Source organism: Fundulus heteroclitus, chromosome 3 (genome assembly GCF_011125445.2).
Source record: "Fundulus heteroclitus isolate FHET01 chromosome 3, MU-UCD_Fhet_4.1, whole genome shotgun sequence".
In the NCBI taxonomy this organism is placed as follows: Eukaryota; Metazoa; Chordata; class Actinopteri; order Cyprinodontiformes; family Fundulidae; genus Fundulus; species Fundulus heteroclitus.
In genome coordinates, this window is record NC_046363.1 from 35,058,657 (window position 1) to 35,078,625 (window position 19,969).

General features: G+C 37.3%; 2 protein-coding genes across 2 annotated transcripts; one reads left to right on the top strand and one right to left on the bottom strand.

Moving 5' to 3' along the window:
* Positions 1–1,124: 1,124 nt before the first annotated feature.
* LOC105937429 (cytochrome P450 4B1) lies at positions 1,125–14,760 on the bottom strand. Its single transcript, XM_036135270.1, has 12 exons — positions 14,464–14,760; positions 13,217–13,361; positions 13,072–13,116; positions 12,837–12,964; positions 11,469–11,593; positions 11,190–11,344; positions 10,977–11,083; positions 6,856–7,046; positions 6,635–6,768; positions 6,064–6,128; positions 2,026–2,108; positions 1,125–1,643 (listed from the first exon to the last, which is right to left on the bottom strand). The coding sequence occupies exons 1-12, from the start codon at positions 14,653–14,655 to the stop codon at positions 1,466–1,468; spliced, it is 1,548 nt and encodes a 515-aa protein (XP_035991163.1). The 5' UTR covers positions 14,656–14,760; the 3' UTR covers positions 1,125–1,465.
* LOC118562653 lies at positions 14,664–18,493 on the top strand. The gene is made up of 5 exons (XM_036135272.1): positions 14,664–14,773; positions 17,137–17,219; positions 17,321–17,617; positions 17,719–18,000; positions 18,081–18,493. Exons 2-5 carry the CDS (start codon positions 17,141–17,143, stop codon positions 18,359–18,361), a joined length of 939 nt encoding a protein of 312 aa, XP_035991165.1. The 5' UTR covers positions 14,664–14,773; positions 17,137–17,140; the 3' UTR covers positions 18,362–18,493.
* Positions 18,494–19,969: the final 1,476 nt, after the last annotated feature.

Sequence of the window (19,969 nt, forward strand, 5' to 3'; positions counted from 1 at the left end):
GAACATCAGTCCGCACAAACACCCCCCATTAAGAAGTGATTGTAACAAGAATCCCCAGGGCCTCTGTGTAACGGCATATTTGTGTGGTGCAGGAAGTCGTAGGTTACTGAATCAAAGTCTGTGCACACTCTGATCAACATAAAAAAAAGGAAAGTTTGAATTACAAAATGCTTTAGTGATATTTATATTAATCTAATTTTTGCCACCTATCATGGAACCTTTGAATTTTGTTGGTTATTTCTAAATGTGTGATTTCTCTAAGCCACTCTTCAAAATCGGCAAGACAAGAGTGCATAGCATTGATAATTATTGGTTATAGGAAGAGAGGTACTTACCTAAACCTGACAAATCTACCAAAATAACAATATTTCTACTTGGCAAAAAGCGATCGTTTGTTCGCTTGAACAAATGTAAGACCTCTTGAAAGATATTTGCTATGTAAAGAAAACCCAATGCAGTACAACTAGTTCAATGGAAAAATAATGGTGACAATATATTTTTCTGACGTGAATAATATTATAATATATAATAATATACTTTATTTCATAATGAAAAATGTTTATGCTGCTTGACAGAACAAAGGCAGGATACTTTAGTTGCTACTTTCTTGTAATAGAGAGCTGGTTTGGTGCTCAGTGGGTTTGAAACTAAATTACTAAGACTAAACAAAAGCTGGATCTATCTATCTATCTATCTATCTATCTATCTATCTATCTATCTATCTATCTATCTATCTATCTATCTATCTATCTATCTATCTATCTATCTATCTATCTATCTATCTATCTATCTATCTATCTATCTATCTATCTTACGACTGATATGTCATTTGTAAACAGTATGTTGCTGCTGTGAAACTCCACTCAATTTTTACTAACACAGGATAATTCAATTCAATTCAATTCAATTCAATTTTATTTATATAGCACCAATTCATGAAACATGTCATCTCAAGGCACTTTACAAAGTCAAATTCAATCATATTATACAGATAAGTATATGATTTCTTACTTATTACCCCTTTAAATTGTATATAAACCTCACTCCCTATTTCACATTTCTTAAAGTATGTTCACCATTAAAGTCTGATGAACGTATGTTTGCATGACATATAAATGTCTCTCTTATTTTCATCCGAAAAAGTTTATTTTTGTCCCAACAACAGAAACACAACTTACATTTCTAGCTGCAGATTTCGACTGTGTTAATTTAAAAACAGCATGTAAATAAAATGGATACAATCAAAACATGTTTTTAGTCACATTTTCAAATAGACAGTGCAAATATCCCTCGGAAGAATGTATTTATGGTTATAAATTTATACATTTCAAGTTCTAAAAGAGGTACAAAACACAACAAATTTCATCATTAGGATGCATTAGTGTAAAAATCTAGACTTTAATCTACCTGAGTTATCACCATGCCAGGATTTGTTTCCCTTTAACTTTAACACCTTTTTTCTCCATCACAGATCTGGTTCCACGGGTTTAATCTTGACATGGATCCCATTAAGTGAGCGGAGAACCAACCTGGGAACCATTTTGGGTTTAATTTCGGGGTCCTCCATTAGCTGGTACCGCTTTAGCGTGAGGGCCGTCACCACCTTCATCTCATTCATAGCAAACGTCTGGCCGATGCAGTTTCTGAAGGAAAACAACATTAAGAAGGAAGTTAAAGAAATATGTAGAATAAATCTAAAGGAAAACAACATTACAAAGTGAATGTAAATTAACAGTAGAACAAATCTAGGGGAAAGCAACATGTTTATGTAGAACAGGATTAAGCAGAAGGTGAAAGATCAAAGCAACTTTTAGCAGAACACGTCTGTGCTCAATCACATCACCTCTCTTCTACTTTACTCTCACCGCCCGCAACAACAAAACGTTTATTATGACTGTAAATCTAGGTGTGGGTGCCGCAAAATAAACATTCACAATTTGCATATCAGGTTAAAGAGCTGGCGGAGAGAGGTTGTAAACTGAGAAGATCATTCACACAGTCACTCAGGGTCAGGTTTTTCCGAACCTTGGTCCGGCGGAGAAAGGCACATATGCATGAGGCGACCTCTTAGAGACGTTTTCTGGGAGGAAACGCAGTGGGTCAAAGGCCTATGAGTTGGGAAAAACATCAGTATTTGTTATAGGCATAAGGGGAAAAAGTACATCCTCATTCAAATCTAAACTCTTATGTATTAGGACAAAACAAAAATTTAAAATCTATTTAAATCAAATCATAGGTGTGCAAAAACACAACAGGTTGAAACATTATTCATCAGCCAAAGAGTCCAAAATGGGGAAACATTGTGTTAAAAACGAAGTAAACTCTATTATCCATTATGTTATAGAGCCGCCAGGTGTTAAATAGCTTCACATCTGACTCTAGACTAGGGCTGGATGATAGATTTAAAAAAAAAAAACATAAAGATAAAATAGAAATTGTATTGAACGATATTGATATTTATCAACAAATTAAAAACATGTATTTTAAGTGCAGCCCTGGCCATTTTATACTTTTATACTGCAACCTATTTTTAGATACAGAACACAAAAACGCTGAATTCAACTAACTTTTTACCGAAACTGCAAGTTTTTTAAAAAAGAACAAAAGAACGCGTGCTCCCTGAACTCTCTGAAGGGGGCGGAGCTTGGTGACGGAGCATTCCGGGGTCTGCGTTTGTGATTGGTTGGGAGGATTTAAATGATTAGTATTAACCAACACGATAGGCTAGAATGCAAAATGAAGGAAAACTGTTATTCTATTGAACTTTTTATTGACCTTTTTTTCTATCATTGATATACGTCTATGAATCGATACATATCGTTATTGAATTATCGTCCAGCCCTACTCTAGACCATGTTTGTATGCAGAGGAGTTCATGCTCCAATCAATGGCTGCCAGGTACCTGGGGCTGCAGATTAAAGCCCAAATCCTCAACCTTCCCCCACCATGCTGGACAGTTTGTGTTCAGCGTTGGTGCTCATATGCTGAGTTTGATTCGCTCGCAAGAAGCTTCTCGATATCATAGAAAAAAACATCACAACTTTAGGTTGAGTTGGCCATTAATTCAGGCAAAACTTTGCAAATCTAAATTGCCATATTTCTCCTAGTACCCTTCCAGAAAAGCCACCCCTCAGTGTTATTTTCTTCTAATTGGCCTGTGATGGACGTTAACTTTTAAAATGGCAAGCATTTAAGCATTTCTCTGAGTGCTGCACAGTCTGTATGTGCACATGTAGAAAGGCTGGTATCTAGTATATGTTTCCACTTGTAAATATTAACTTTTTTAACTCATGTATGATAGACTTCAGATGGCTCTGGTCCAGTGTGCCCCTCTGCAATTCATGCCCCAGTTTCATACCCATGCATTGACCTTTCTTTAAGGTGAACAAATTTAGATTTTTTTAAACAGAGGACACTTGGTCCTGTTGGGAAACACTTTAAAGATAATCTGCTTATGTAAAACAAAAATACTTCACCCTGCTCTGTTGCACAAGTCTTTGCTTTTTTTTTGATGATGCTTTTTAACAACTAATACCAGTACAGTACTTTTTTCTTGTCTTACTAATTAGTAATTATTACACAGTCTCTTATTTTGGTTTACTTATTTTTGTTTTTATATGCATCTAAAGCAAAGAATACATCAATAAATAGATCTATCGCACCCTCGTCATACAAAGCAACACAGCTTTGCACACGGTGCCCTCCGCCCACCATCCGTTCCGACCAGGAGGGCATGAGGAAAATTTCGTTTGTGGTTCGTCTGTAAAGCTACACTTGCGCTTTGACACCTTGTAAACAGCAGCCAGCAGTGCTACCAGCATTGCCCCGCTCTGTGAGGGGAAAAGAACCACCCACAATGCAGCGGCTCGGGATGACGTCACCCGAAAGGAAGGCTGTCTTACTCCACGGGTCATATCAGTCCATTTAAGTACATGTCTATTAATCCTGTTAAAAACTTTGGACATGGTGTGAAAAGTGGACATTTCTGGGCAAAAGGGGACATTAGGTCACCCTACCTTATTACATCAATTTGTAGCTGTGACTAATTATCATCAAAATCTCACAAATATTTAATTCAATTGAACATTCCCATTTAAAAAGCTCCAACCAAGATAACCCTAAGGGGATTTTTCTGCTCGAACATGTGATGATCATCTATTAAACACTTTATTGGCAGCTACTTAATACATAAAAACTGGAATTAAACTGTTGCGTGCTTTAGTAATTCAAGGTTAGATAAGATAAAAGAAATGGCCTGTAAAGAACATATTACTTTTATTGGGTTAACAAGCTCAAATGTGTCAGTTTGACCACTGAATAACCATAGAACTAGATTTTTAGACGAGTATTTATCAGTTATGAATCAATCTCTACGTCAGATATTGGAATTTGCTTGTTAGGTTGACTAGCTCCTATTGTTATCGACAGGTCGAAGGAACATATGCTTTGATGCATAAATGGAGATCTATTTCTGCAATTCCTTCATTTTCTGGCAGATTCAAAGCTACTACTTGTATTAAAGTACCTGAATCACAATGGTCAAAATCAGAATATCAGCCAGAAAAAGCCTGTTCTGTCCTTCTTCATTAATCTCATGTTTTTTTAATATATTTTATATATTTTAATTAGTGCTGTCAGTTAAACGCGTTATTAACGGCGTTAACGTAAACCCATTTTAACGCCGACAATTTTTTTGTCGCCGTTAATCGCGCGTCAAAACACACACACCGTTCCCTAATGTTTTTCCCCCCGCCGCTCTCTCCGGACTCTTTCTTTTACCCTCAACGCTTTCCGTAGTTTCAAGAGTGCTAGAAAACTGTAGCAAAACAGACCCGCGCTGCGCTCACTGTTGCGAAGTTTCTTTTACCCTCGGACACATGCGACTTTGGGCTTCTTTTTTCTAAAAGCGCTTCTAAATTTCACGAGTCACGGGTTGCAATTTTTTTGGGCCGGTTTCTGAAAGTGAAATCGCTTATTTGGGCTCTAAAATAAGTGACGAAATAGGGGTTATTATGAGACCTGCCTGCACTACATTTGAGTGTATCCAGCTGAAATATCCCTCCGCCATAGGAGCCGATGGTAGTAAAGGCAGACAGAGCAACTCTGCCCGTATTTTCTGCAATTTATGGTGCAATAACCGGTGATAACTGCTAAAAGTAGATTACATGGTGCAGAATACCATTTTGAGCAGAGATTGGTTCTAAAGATTAGCTTTTACACGTTGATAACATTGCAGAAACCCAACCCATAAACTGTACTTTAATGCTTATTCATTTATCTCTGTATTTGACAAACTAAGGCTGAATCACGTTGCCAAACGAAGGACCTGGAGTTACTAAACAGTCGCTAAACAGTCTCTTTCAAGTGTAAGGCTGGAATGACCTGGGGATTTAAAACCGTTTTCTAGGCTTAAACTCTATGAATATGGATATAAACAGCAAGCAAAAATATTCAAAAAAATTATTGTTGTTGGTGTGAAAGCTCAGAATTAGATGTGTGTGAGAGAGAGTGAAGAAATTAACAAAACTTATGACTTTATTGAAATGTACAATTTTTATTAATGTATATGTTTATGCATAATACCATGTCTATCTTTGTTTAAGAGGCAAAAAAATATATATCGGCATGAAAACAGATATTTATTTACACATTTGTTTACACACTGTGTAAACATTAGGGCGTCATGATTAGTCATATAGCCATTATAGTCCAGAGTTTAACATTTGGCACCAGGATGTTTTCATTCCAGTTCTGAAAAGTGCTTGAAAAATAACAAAATAAAAATATTTTTTGTACAAGCATGTATTTTATTAGTGTCATTTATTGCAAAATTGCATATTAAAATGCCCAAACAGGCTATTACACTTTCAGAAATAAAAGGATAAAATATGCAATTAATTTGCGATTAATCTCGAGTTAACTATCGACATTATGCGATTAATCGCGATTAAAAATTTTAATCGTTTGACAGCACTAATTTTAATATATATTTTGATCAAATTGACATCTTAATTTCTCAATTCCCAGGTCAGTTATCATCACAATAAACTTTTCATGACTTACGTTAGGGTCCTCCCAGACAGTTGAGTTTCTGTGAGTTGCAAACACGCTCACTCCAACATGAGAGCCTTTAAATCAGGAAAAAAAAAGAGCTGTATTTTAGTTGGGACAGTGAACAAAATGCAAAGACAAAATGTGTATACATTGCTTCCTAGCTGCCTTAAAGGTAATATTCAGTACATTACTGTAAAGCTGCGTGTGTCAATAACTTCCTGAATAAGCAGCAGGCGACTAATGGATCTACCCAGTTATAATCCGGTTTCCAGTGTGTTTATAAAACCCATAGTGCTTAATAGAAATCTGCGTTAAGCGATGCTTATAGTCTCTGAAATATAATCATTTGAAAATGTTTTCCTGTGACTAAGTAACACAGTAACAGAGAATATTCCACACAGCGCACACAGGAAACAAATGATTTTACAATCGCAGTTTATCTTGTTAATGTGTGCAGCTTTATCTCAGGCTGACTTTGTAAAAGAAAACCCAATTCCATAAGTCAGAAAGTTAATATTTGATCTTCTTTTGTAACGTTCACATGCGGTATCCATCAATCTCAGTGCCTCGTGTCTCCGACCTGCGGGCAATGTTCTTCCATCGAAGAAGGTCATGGGTTTGGTGATCTGCCTGGATATTCCTGGCACGGGCGGGTAAAGACGAAGCGACTCTTTGATGCACATCGTCGTGTATGGAATTTTGTGGAGATCCTCCCTGGACAGGACAGAGACGTAATGTTAACCACAGAAAGATAATAAAGGTTTGTATAGTTATAGCTAGGCTTTCTTAGAGTTTCCCCACCACTCGATGGTGTCTTTGCCTTCCAAAGCTTGACAAACTTCATCCCTGCAGAGCTTCTGGTGCTCTGGGTGGCAGGCCAAGCAGTAGAGGATGAACGAGAGGCCGCTGGCTGTGGTGTCGTGCCCCTCGAACATGAAGGTGTCCACTTCTGCTCGCAAATCCTCATCCGACAGGCCTTGCTGCTTTTCATCCTGATGAATAAATAAATGCGCTGTGTGTAGAATCCTATTAGAAGAAGAAGGGCTTTACCACACTTTCTTAGCCCACGCATTTTAACAGAGATTATTTTTGTTGGACAATGCATTTGCAACGAAATTTCTGTGCTTTGTTTCGAACAGTTAAAGCAAATAAACCCAGTGAACAAATGCTTAACTTAGCTGAAACACGTCGTCAAACCTAAGCCTAGCATAGCTTTACTGAACACAGAGAGGGTGGAAAGAGAAGATGAAGGTATGTTCAGTTACATTTTTTGTTGTATTTCTGGTTGCTGTGACTCAAAGCAGCTTTTAATATTTGGAAGAAAACATATGAAGGTTGACCTGTCCAGGGTGTACCCCGGCTCTCGCCCATTGACCAGCACCCCTCGTGACCCCACGGGGATAGACGTGTTAGAAAATGGATGGATGGATGGAACATATGAAGGTTAACCGCACTGATGCTATTGGTTTTATTTTATGATTCTGCGGTAAATGTTCTTCGATCTATGGGGTCATTGTCCCCGTATCTCCATTCTACCGCTAAGCTTCAGGTGGCAGACAGCTGCCTTATCTTTATGAGCTGTTCATGGCTGTTAAAAGGGACTGGGAATGCTGCAAGGAAAATGTTTTGCAGTATAGTCTAATTTTTTTTTACCCTCAGCTTTAGGAGCAGAGGAGAAAAAGGGAGACAAATAGCTAAAAAACTGTCTTATCACAGGACATTACTAAGCAGAAAATGGTTAGTGAAGAACCTCTGGTTACTTTAACACTGTGATCTAATGTTTCCTGATATCTGATCTGTTATCAGGTTTACACATTTATTTATTTATTTCCTTTTGATTTGTTTATACAGTGCTGAGCACATTGACTGGACCCCTGGTAATAAATGTAAAATGCCTTAACATAAATTTACCTTTTACTGCACCTGAATAACTTCGATTAGAAATAATCCCACGTCAAGAAATTTTCTCTTTACAAAATCCCTTTAGATTAATCAGAGTCCTCTGTCTTTGGGCTATCTTTGAACTGGTTGGGCTAGAAAAAAACAGCTTATGGCAGATTGTTAAAATTTGGGCTGCTTTTCTCAATATTTTGTGGGGTATTAGCAAGCACTATTCATAGATAATTCATAAAATAGTAATTGTGTGGTAGAAAGGTAAAAAACTTTCCCCTTTTTTAATTAAATGCGATTTCCTTGCACTCATTTTATGGCTTAATCTATTTTGAAATGTCTAGAATCTACGGCCTACATGGGGTTAAGAGTTCAACTAATCAACTGAAAAACATTTCATAGCTGTGTGTGAAAGAGAAATGTTAGATTGATCTATACCAGGGGTCACCATCCTACTTCATCTGTACTATGTCACACGAAGGGCTACCTGTAGTGACCTTTGAACTTTTTTTAGTTATTGTAACTTTTAAAACTAAAGCAACAGACTAAAACATTTTAGATGCAGCTCACTGGAGGATTGTACCAGTTTTAGAACAGACTTGAGGGCACCCCGTGTGGTCCTTGGGGGCTACCTGGTGCCCGCGAGCCCCGTGTTGGTGACCCCTGCTCTATACGCTTTGTGAGAAGGAATGAAAGAAATTTTGTATTTAGTCAAATGTATAACTTATGTTGGTAGGCTATTGATAACTTTTTTAGCAATTTTGCAGTTGTTATTATGACATGTTTGGGAAAGTGGTCTTTGTGTCTATTTAGTGATCTTTGTGTCTATTTAGTTTCCTGATTGCACATTTGGTGGGGAGCCTGTGTGTAAAGTTTTTTTCTTTACTTTAGTGCAGTTCTGTGCTAACCTGGCCAGCCAGATTCATAATGTGTAGCACTCCCCGTTCTGCACATTATGAATCTCGGCCTGCTACCATTGAATCTGTTTGGTAAAAGGCGGGACATTCAGCAGAAATTTCTGAGCTGATTGGGTGAAGCGACACCAAGTGCCCACCTACCAAAGGTTAGTTTTAACGAATATGGGTATCAAATTAAAACATGAGCAGCAGACGGCATGAGAAACCAGAAAAAATGTAAGCTAGCCAAGGCATTTGTTCTTGTTCTTCTTTCAAAGAAGAGATTGTGGATTCTTACCAAACAGATGTGAACAAACCAAACACATGCGTCCTCCTGTACTGCCATGTTTATTTTGGTTCCTCAGCTCTTGCTTTCTTCACAGCTGGTATGTTCCGCCTTGAGCCACAAAACTGCAACACGATTGGCCCGAACCGTTTTTGGTTCGAACACAAACATTTGGAGCAGTACAAGATGGATGTATTTGTGAATGCGCAAAGACTGTGAGAGTTCATCTCGCAGGCAAGATTAGTTCTGTGCTAATGGTGTCTTCTTTATTATGGGTACAATAGCTCAACGCTTTTTTTTGTTTTGTTTTTTGTTTTGCAGTTCACTGGGTTTTATGTCGTGTTTGGGCTGGAAACTGTCAGTCAGATCTGGCAACCCTGCTTGAGATTCCCCAGAATGAACTGGAGGTTGTTGCTGGAGAGAGGGACATCTGGGTTGAATAGTAAAGATTACTATTTTTTAAAGGCTCCTGGTCTTTAACGGTACATGGCCACTTTATTTGACTTTATAGTTACTTATATGTCAGTAGCTCACTCTGGTTGCATAGAAAGTTTTTAAGAAAATTATCCCGCCCTGTTAGCGTATTAGTTATTATTTTGCCATTTTAAGAATTGTTTTTGCTCAGTTTGTTAGTAAATAAAGCCTTACGTGTTTATTTTTAATAAAATAATGGCTATTAGCATCTCCCAGTCAAACAATGCAGAATGGTCCAAGTTCCAGTGTATAAGAAAAGTGACTCCAAGAAGGAAAAGACTGGAATGTCAAACAGTTTCAGCTTCTTCCACTAGGAACCACCAATCAGGCCCGGAATCTGGGTGTACTGATGGATTTAGTCCTAAACTTTCAAAGGTAATTAATGACAAATACAATGTTAGCCTTTTATCACCTAAAGAAGATTTCCAAGATTAAAGGACTAATGAGGGATTGCTGCAAAGCCATGGACTATGCAGACGACTCTCCCTGTGGCTCTACGGTTCTCCAGGAGTGAATGCTGCTTGTCGGGACTTTGAAGCAATCAACTGGTTCCCTTATATAGGACATTTTTGACCAATCTGTATAATCTGACTGATTTTGACTTTGTAAAGTGCCTCGAGATGACATGTTTCATGAATTGGCGCTATATAAATAAAATTGAATTGAATGTCTCAGCAGGATATGGAAAAACTAATCCATGCATTTATCTTTAGTCAACTTCGTTACTGCAACGGTGTTTTCACAGGTCTGCCTAAAAAGTGAATCAGACAGCTGCAGCTGATCCAGAACGCTGCTGCCCGCGTCCTCACTAAGACTAAGAAAGTAGAGCACATCACCCCAGTTCTAAAGTCCTTACACTGGCTCCCTGTATCTCAGAGAATAGACTTTAAAATACTTCTGTTAGTCTATAAATCCCTGAATGGCTTAGCACCTAAATACATCACAGACCTGTTATCAGTGCATCAACCCTCCAGACCACTAAGGTCTTCTGGCTCCAGCCAGCTCTGCAGAACCAAAACCAGAACCAAACATGGAGAAGCAGCATTTAGTTCCTATGCTCCACTTATCTGGAACAAACTCCCAGAGGACTGTAAAAGTGCTGAAACTCTGAGTTCCTTTAAATGAATGTTAAAAACGTATTTGTTTAGAGTGGCCTTTTAAACTGTTTGCTGAAACTTCAGTAGATTAAGTTTGTAGTCCAACTTCTCTTGATTCCACTGCAATGTACTTTCCTCTGTCTTTTCTGGTCTTATGTTCTGTTTATGTACAGCACTTTGAATTGTCTTGTTACTGAAATGTGCTACACATTCACTGATATCTTTGTCCTTAATAAAGTACTTGTTTTAAATTATCAGGTTTGCGCTGATGTCACTTACCCGTGCAAAGAGAAGAATGTCCAGAAAATCCAAGTACCTCTTGGTCTGTATGCGGCCTAGCTCCGTTTCTTCCTTTAGTGCTTCTTTCCTCTTTTTGATAACCTCGTCTTGAAAAGAAAACAAATGAGCTTTTGCCTTGTAGATGAACAGATTAAACTGAAAAACAGACCTCAGTGAGTTGTCAAAGCTAATCTAAACCAAGTTACATCTTACCTGTATGACTGTGAGCCACTTTGCATGCTCTCCTGTATCTGAAACCATGTGGGCTGAGGTGGAAAATGAGGTCGCTGTGGTATGGAAACGTCCTCACCCGGAAGTTAATAAGATAGCTGAGCTCATACACCGCTTTGATGTAGGCATTTCTTCCCCTGACACATAAAAGCAGGAACACATGAAAGGCAATGTTCTTTCTTCTGCCTGGAACTAAAGCAGCTGATCTGGTTTTGAACTAAAGCAGAAATGGTGAATGTTTCAAAGTTTATGTGCACTCACCCCTCTGTCTGACAGTTGCTGTTGCAGCTGAAGGCACACTTCAGGATGCTATCAAGTGTCATAAGGCTGACGTGCTCAAACACTTCAAAGGTCTCTTCGGTGGTTGCATACCTTTCCCATTTGTCCTGGAAAAGACACAAGAACACAGATGCCACCATGTCAGCAGAAAAAAAAACTACAAGCGATACAAACAATAATAAACATTAATCTGTTGTCACTAAAACCAGGAAGATAGAGCTCATCACCCCAGTTCTAAAGTTCTTACACTGGCTCCCTGTATCTCAGAGAATAGACTTCAAAAGGCAATGCCTTTTTTGTTCATGGACAGCACCTTGAATCGTCTTGTTACTGAAAAGTGTTTTATAAATAAACTTGCCTTGCCTTACCATAGAAAACCAGATTCTGAAATTGAATCTGAAGTTATTTAAATAAAATAAACATGAAAACAGATTATTTCAGCAACGTTTCACATTTTAACTTTTAATTAGGATATTATTTATTAGTTTGTTTTGTTTGTCAGTTGATAAATTTCACATTTGAAGTGAAAATGTGAGTCATATATCATCATCCATGGTTTTATTGTAAAAATAAACTCATGGGTTTTGTATAGGGGTGCCAAAACTTCTAACATCCACTGCATGTACTTATTTTAATTCAATACAGTCTGATTTACATAGCACAAATTCACAATACATCAACTTAAGGCAATTTACAAAGTTGATTCATAACCAGGCTCAGTATGAACGACCATCTGACCATCTAGATAAATATATCTGAGTATCATTTGAATAACTGTGGAAATTAATCCTATACAATAACTTTAACAATTAGAAGCCTATCTATCTATCTATCTATCTATCTATCTATCTATCTATCTATCTATCTATCTATCTATCTATCTATCTATCTATCTATCTATCTATCTATCTATCTATCTATCTATCTATCTATCTATCTATCTATCTATCTATCTATCTATCTATCTATCTATCTATCTATCTATCTATCTATCTATCTATCTATCTATCTATCTATCTATCTATCTATCTAATCTATCTATCTATCTATCTATATAGATATCACAGTGTCTGTGTGTGTGTGTGTGTATATATATATATATATATATATATATATGTATATATATATACACATATCCATCCATCCATCTTGAGAGAGAGAAAAAAAGAGAGAGAGCAGTTCTGATTCTACTAAAAACACTACATGTATTTATACTGTAAGTGAAATAAATAAAATTATAAATAAATTCAAACTTGTGAATCTTGGCCATGTTTATAGAGTTGTAATGTTATATAATCATTTCATCCAGGAAACATGTGTTTAATTATTCTCAGTTATTAAATAACATACCAGCATTGTTTTGGCAGACTCTGACATCAGTTTCACGTACGGTTTTAAAACATCATAATGGAAACCTGGAGTCAGGAGCCTTCGGTGGCGAAACCATTTCTGACCTTTTGACACCAATAAGCCATTTCCTAAAAGGAAAAAAAAAAAGAATGGGATGAGAGTGTGTAGAACATGTCAAAAAATAACCCTGCATCGAAACAAAATGAGCAAGTAAGAGAAGATAAAATGGTCTTACCAATCCAAGACTCAATGAATTTATATGCAAAGTCATCCTTTGGCTCTATTAGGAAAAAGCAAATCAAAGCTTCGTTACATTTTGGTTCATGTCATGGTTAAAATATTCTAACAAAGAGTTGAGAGGAAAGAAAATATGCTCCCACCTGTTGATGTCAGTAAGGTCTTTGCGTAATCAGGGTGGTGAATGTTGAGAATACAAATACTTGGGCCGAACCACAGAGGGAAAGCATAGGGATACTGCTCCCCCCACTTTAGCCCCTTGAACAAATCCGTTCCATCTTGTTTAAACTAAACGAGAAACAAAAACATCACAAGATGCATGAAATTACACAAGCATGTGTTATTATCAAGATCCATACACTTTTATTTATACAGGTAGTCTCACTGAGACACGAGTTCTCATAGCATCCCCTGATACTGCACAATGTTGACACACGCAGGTTCCTGAATGCATCGATGAACAGACCAGTTTTAACAGCAATACCACAACAAATGTTTGGACATAAAACTTAAAACACTTTATTCATATTGCTTGATTTCATTTTACAACTTCAAAAAAAGCATACAGTGCATAACTAATACAGGACGTCTTAGTTCTTATTTTACTATTGAGCCGATGGGACAAGTGAATTTCTCCACTGTGAGATCAATAAAGCTTATCTTATCTAAATAGCATTACAACTACCATTCAGTTTAAATTTTTGGATCTTTATCCTCCTAATATCCTCAAAAGAGGATAATTTGACATAAAAGTGTGCCAAACAGTGGAATAGGTTTTCCCGTTTGCCGACAAAATCCCCCCTTAATGTTATAAAAGATGTGTTGACGCAATAGCTATTTTAACGAAGCACTTATTTAATTTTATGCACGTGGACTTTATCAGTATATAAAACAACACAAGTTTGCTGCTATTTATATATATTTTCTAAATTGCATACTTGTTTATTACAGTTGTTATATCAGATTTATTTTGTGTATTAGGCATGAATAACTTTATATGATGTAGGCCTATGTTCGGCTTACTGAAGTTTTATTATTTTCTTTGTAGAATTTTATAATTGTTATTTATATATTTTTTTATTTATTTGTACAAACTATATTAATTCCATGTTATTTTGTTTTAAATGATGTGGTTGAAGGCTTATAAAAACCCGGAGCTTTCTGCCTCTCTCCTCCCTGCTCTGCGGTAATTGTTTCTTTCTGCGCGCAGGTATGATGCGAAACAAATAAACTAATATAAACCACACAGTTGAATTAGGAAACGTCCAACGACGCTCCAAATGAGAAATTGAAAGTTTGACACAGAGTAACGCGCTTTAGCTGTGTCACCGTGTTGAAGTTACGTAAGGATGCAGCTGCTGCGTTGCAGGGCGCCTCGGAAACGGGTTACCTCCAAAACATTTCCAAACAGAAAGTGTCCCGGCGGTCCTGGAAAGGCTTCAAGGCTCCGCAGGACAGCCTTCCGTCTGAGGAGGACGGCGGTGAATTTGTACACGAAGGCAACGAGACACAAAGTGGCGAAGAAGTAATGCATGTGTGGCCAGAGCAGCTGGTATTTGAGAAAAGCCTCTGTCAACTCCATGCCGACGACGTCCGGGTTGCGGTTGCGCAGGGGCGAAGAACGGCGCTCCCTCCGGGGGACCGCAGCGCAGGCCGGGCTGCAGGCTTTCTGTCTGCCCGGCTGCAGCCTGGCTGAGTAGGTAGGCGGAGGATCTGCATGTCTGGGCGGGTTCTGCGCTCAATGACGGAAATTTAAAGAGATTTGGGCCCTAAACAGCTAAACTCTTTCTGATTATTACTAAGCAGTGTTCATTTGGACAGCGCATCGCTCTTTTACGCCTGCGTGTAATTTGGTTTGGCTAATCCTTAATCCGTATGCTTAATCTAATTGTAGGCTATGATATTTTAATTTTCTGTATATTTAGTTGACTTAAAATTGAAAAAAAAAAAACAAACAAAAAAAAAAAAACAGAAGCCTTCTATTTGAAACTTCTTACATCTTAAAAAAAATACATTTTCCCCACTCATATGTGACCAAATGGTGCATCTTACTAAAGTTGATCTATCTGAGTAATTCAATTCAAAAGGGGAAACATGTACTGCATGGGGGTTCATTATGCAGTGATTATAGTGACTCATTTAAGATGTTTATTTACTGAGGCTAATAAATGAAAACCCACACCTCAGCTGCTCAGAAAATCTGAAACAAGAACTAAAAGAACATGATTTTTAATCCAGAAATGTTATGTCAATGTGAGGGCCAGCATGATCATGGAGGTCTGACAGTTGTCCAGCAAACAGGAGCGAGGAGGGTAAACCACAAAAGCTTGTTGCCAAAAACTGACAGTTCACCGAAAACTCAATCCAAGCTACTGTTTTTAGCAAGTACAACCTGAGCAGGCTTAAATGAGGCATTTCAAAAGAATAATTTCTAGTAGGAAAGAATAAATCTTTTCCAGTCTGGGTTTTCAGCTTCAGATCTTTTACCTTTAGAGAAAAACACTTACATAATAAAGTGTCAAATGAATGGCACCTTGGAAGTGATTGCCAATCTAAAGGCCGACTTATTCATCTTATGTTATGCGGCCTAATTCAATTCCTAAACCATATTGTGTTAATGTTGGTGTTTCCTTTTGTTTTTATATTTTATCTGTTTCTAAATTGTATTGTTTTATTTCTTTGTTGTTGTTGTTGTTGTTGCTGCTGTTTTTACGACCTACATTTCAGCACTTTTTTCGAAAGCATAAATAAAGTTATTATTATTATTATTATTATTATTATTATTATTATTATTATTATTATTATTATTATTATTATTATTATTATTATTATTATTATTATCGGTGTCGGACTGTTGTTGTGCCTTATTGATTACACATATTGTGAGACAATATAGGGACATCATTAACTCTATCAATGTTTCAGACAAAACAACTTTGCTGCTGTCTTGCAGCATTCCCGATTTCACCACTTTCTAAGCTGCTCAACCAGAAATAAGGTAGTGTGGATCTTTTATTTGAAAACAAGCATGTTTTGACTGCCATTTCCCTGCCACTTGGGGATTTTGAGCAGCACATGGTGTCACTCATTACGCTCAGCGAGCCTCCTTTTCAGATACCACCTATGGTGTCTTTCAAAAGTATTCTTACCCCTCAAACTTTTCCAAATTCTGTTACGTAACAAACAACAAATTTTAGCCTGTTTCCACAAGGAGCAATCACATAATTGTAATGCAGAAGCAGAAATTTGCTAAAAACTTGTTCATAGCTATAACAAGCAATAAAAAGTTTCTGCATGGCACTTTTAATACAATTTACAAAAGAATTACTTAATTTAGCTTTGTTACATGTAATTATTGGTTAAAAAGTACTTTATTGATCATGACATTCTTTCGCACCTGGATTCTTGATTTTTTTTAAATTTTATTTTTAAACGTTTTGCAATGAAAAAAGTTAAATCTATGATTGGGAAAAAAAATTCATAAGGCTTCTGATAAACACTTGTTGGTGTGCTCCGCTGGTGTGACTCATGTCTGTTTCATGGCGCTCATGCTGTAGAAGCGTTTCCACTGTTGGTCTACTTCAACAACTCTAGTTATTGAAGGTTGGTTCACAGTTCAGGGACTATCAGCTTATAAGGACTTTATATGCTTGCAGTTAAATTCAGCCTAAACTTGAATTTCACAGGTCAATCACATTTTTTTTCTTCTTCTCGAAAATATTGCAGCGACACGTATCAGATCGAGTGCCATAACAGACTTGACACCTCTGGGTGAGAAATCAAACTTTTTTTTTTTAATGCACGTTCTTTATTTCAACACCTAGCCGATGCAGAGAGCGAAATATATACGACAGAAGTGTGTGGGCGAGAGCTTTGTCAGATTTCCTATGCAGTCGCTGTTGGACCACTTCCTATGTGTCAGCCTCAGTTTACATATGATACTCAAACTAAAAGCTTGTGATGCTGCACAGACTCTCTGAACCGCGTTTTGATGAGCTGTGAGGATGGTGGGACCACACAGGGAGTCCTTTTGATTTGCGTGATACTGTCTTCATTAATGCAGAGACATGACTTCATCGCCTCGAAACGCCTGCGTTTGTGTGTTTTTTCTGACTTACTGGAACTCATGCATTCTCCCAGGAAATGGTAAGTACCTGATAAAATCACTATCTTGTCAAGGTGCTTCAAAAGCAACATCTTAAACCTTCTTGTAGTCTTTGTGACTAACAGAAAAACTGATACTTTAGCAGCAGCACTTCAGCTTCGTTCCTGGCTGGGATGCCCGGTTCTGGTACCTGGTTGCAGCGCTGACTCAGACTCTTTCAGCTGGTTTTACAAGGAAAATGAGCGCAGTAAAGAAACCCGGCTATACCTTCAGGATAAGACAGGAATAAAACGCTTCGGTAACACTCTAAAAGGAGACGTTTTGGCAAATCGCTCCCTGTTCTTCAGTAAGTTCACTGAGAAAGATGAAGGCATATACTGGTGTCAAAACTGTCATCAAGACAGCTGCAAATCTACCAGCATCATCAATGTGCAGAGAGGTATCAGCTGTTGTCATTAATCTAAAATGATCAAAGTTTCTCATTTATATTGTTCTACGCATATTAATGAACCGTTCCTTTTTCTTTTTTATTTCTTTTAGAAATTATGGATGAAATTCAAAAAACAATTTACATCCTTTCAGGCAGCTATTTCACCCAGACATGCCCAGGTGAATTTTCTACCTTTAAATGGACCTTTGAAGCCAGTAATAAGACCCAAAATAAATTAGAAAGAAGGTCAGAAGCTGTCACTGTGACCACGAACAAGAGCCTGTATACTGGACCTGTCCAAAACACAGATGCTGGGTATTACACCTGCTGGGCGAGCCGCTGTGATGGTCCGAGTCAAAAAGTCCTCACCATCAACTTATGTGTCATCACAGGTGAGGCTCTGATATTTACATAAATTATTATATTGGATAATAAAAAGTTTATGTTACGCTTTTTATTTGCTTTCTGACAGTTTACCAAAGGCTGGATTCTCCTCTTTCTTGTGCTGCGACATGCGATGTGGACTTAAATGATCTAACAGATAGTTCAAGTCTTCTGATAAGCAATCGGACATTATCAGTGGACAGAGATCCATCTGGGTCCTTAATCTGTAATTTGTCTGAGATCTTGGATGAGCACCTAACAACTACTAACAGCTACACATCATCAGTTGCTTTAAGCCCAACAATGGGTGGGTATTTTTCTTTTACAGATTTTAACATGTTTGTTGGTACCCCTGTTGAGCATGGATAAAAAGCCCTTTGATAAATGAATCTCTTATTACTGTAGCGTTAGCTAATAGTAAAACCTTTTCAAAATCTACCTTTGATTTGAGTGCATTTACGCAATTTGAAAGAAAAAAATCCTGTTAAGAAATAATTATTTCAAACACAATTCACCTTGGCACAATTGTTGTCCTAAAAATTCTATTAAAATAACTATCTAAAGTGTAATACTTTTTTTAATTTTACTTTAGCAGGTGTTGTTCTAGGAAGATATAATTAGAAACCACTGTTAGGACCCTCTAAAATTTTAGTTTTGTTTCTCGCTTTTCTCTTTAGTTTTGTGTCTTATTTTTCAGCGACTTCTTATGTTGGCCATTGCTGATTATTTATGTTTACTTGTGTTCTGTTTTGTGATTGTTTTTGTCTCTTTATGTCTGTTTTTAATCAATATTCTCCCTTGTACTCCTTCATTCCTTATGACACTAACCCTAACCTTAAGGCAAATATTTACATAGCACATTTAACAAGGACAACATGGGAAAATAAAAACTGAATAAAAGCAAGATGGAATAAGATAAGATAAGATAAGATAGTCTTTATTGATCTCACAACGGAGAAATTCACTCGTCACATCGGCTCATACAAGAAAAATGTCAAAAAACTGAAACAAATTAAATCATGGGAAAATGGAAACTAAAAGCACATATTGATGATTTTAAAAACAGTTGAACTACAAAGTTTAACTAGAACAGCAATAGGCAGTCCTAAACAAATGTGTTTTTAATCTTGATTTAAAAGAACTCGGACTTTCAGCACTTTTACAGTTTCCTGGAACTTTGTTCCAGATAGTAGTTATATTCCTTCGCTCTGTCATTCCCTGTTGGATTCTTTTTCTTTTCTGCATAGTCCTTGATGTTATGCTTCCTGATGATGGCATGTATCTCCTTCCACCGTACATATTCATACGTTTTTCTTGGTGCTTAAATCACTTCCCTTGTGTAATGCTTGTCCCATGACTGCGTTGTGTCCTTCACCACGACTTTCATCATGACTTACTATGTCAAAGGAGGAAAATAGTGATACAACACAGAGGTCCACGTCTTTTTGCCACGGGCTACTTGGCGGGACGAGGACCCATATTTATTTTGCCACCAGGTAAAGTGAGCAGGATGATGACTGAGAAAAATCCCTAAAGTTCACTGTTAGAGAACTGCATAGAAGGATATTTTGGGGTCACCCTGTCTCCATAAAAACTATCAGACACAGTTTAAATGCCAAACAGGTGATTGTCAGCCATTAGAGCAAAAACGTTTTTTTTCGTCTTGCTATCGCAAATGTAAACATGTGGAGTTTGTTCAATTCTACCTGGATTTTAACTTAAAACGCGTGATTTGATTAAATGAGATAGATTCTTTCTGCAACAGTGGTCCTAATGTGGGCCTGGCGTAAAACAGTGGATGGACTATGTGGGGGAAACTCACGCCACCAGTTAAGTAAAGTTGAGGATCTGGGATGCTGTGGGTCTGTTTCTTGTCCAAAGACCCTAAGAACCTTGTTTAGAGTGCATGGCATCAGGAACTTTTTTAATTACTGACATTTTAGATAATAATCTTGTGGACTCTACAAGTAAATTATC

Excerpts from the sequence above, each read along its gene's own strand:
- LOC105937429 (XM_036135270.1), bottom strand. The coding sequence starts at position 14,655 with ATGGAGTTGACAGAGGCTTTTCTCAAATACCAGCTGCTCTGGCCACAC. Across the intron at positions 12,965-13,071 it reads ATTCATTGAGTCTTGGATTG|GAAATGGCTTATTGGTGTCA; the intron begins GTAAGACCATTT and ends TTTTCCTTTTAG. Across the intron at positions 6,129-6,634 it reads TGGAAGAACATTGCCCGCAG|GCTCTCATGTTGGAGTGAGC; the intron begins GTCGGAGACACG and ends CCTGATTTAAAG.
- LOC118562653 (XM_036135272.1), top strand. The coding sequence starts at position 17,141 with ATGACTTCATCGCCTCGAAACGCCTGCGTTTGTGTGTTTTTTCTGACT. Across the intron at positions 17,220-17,320 it reads ATGCATTCTCCCAGGAAATG|CAGCAGCACTTCAGCTTCGT; the intron begins GTAAGTACCTGA and ends CTGATACTTTAG. Across the intron at positions 18,001-18,080 it reads CAACTTATGTGTCATCACAG|TTTACCAAAGGCTGGATTCT; the intron begins GTGAGGCTCTGA and ends GCTTTCTGACAG.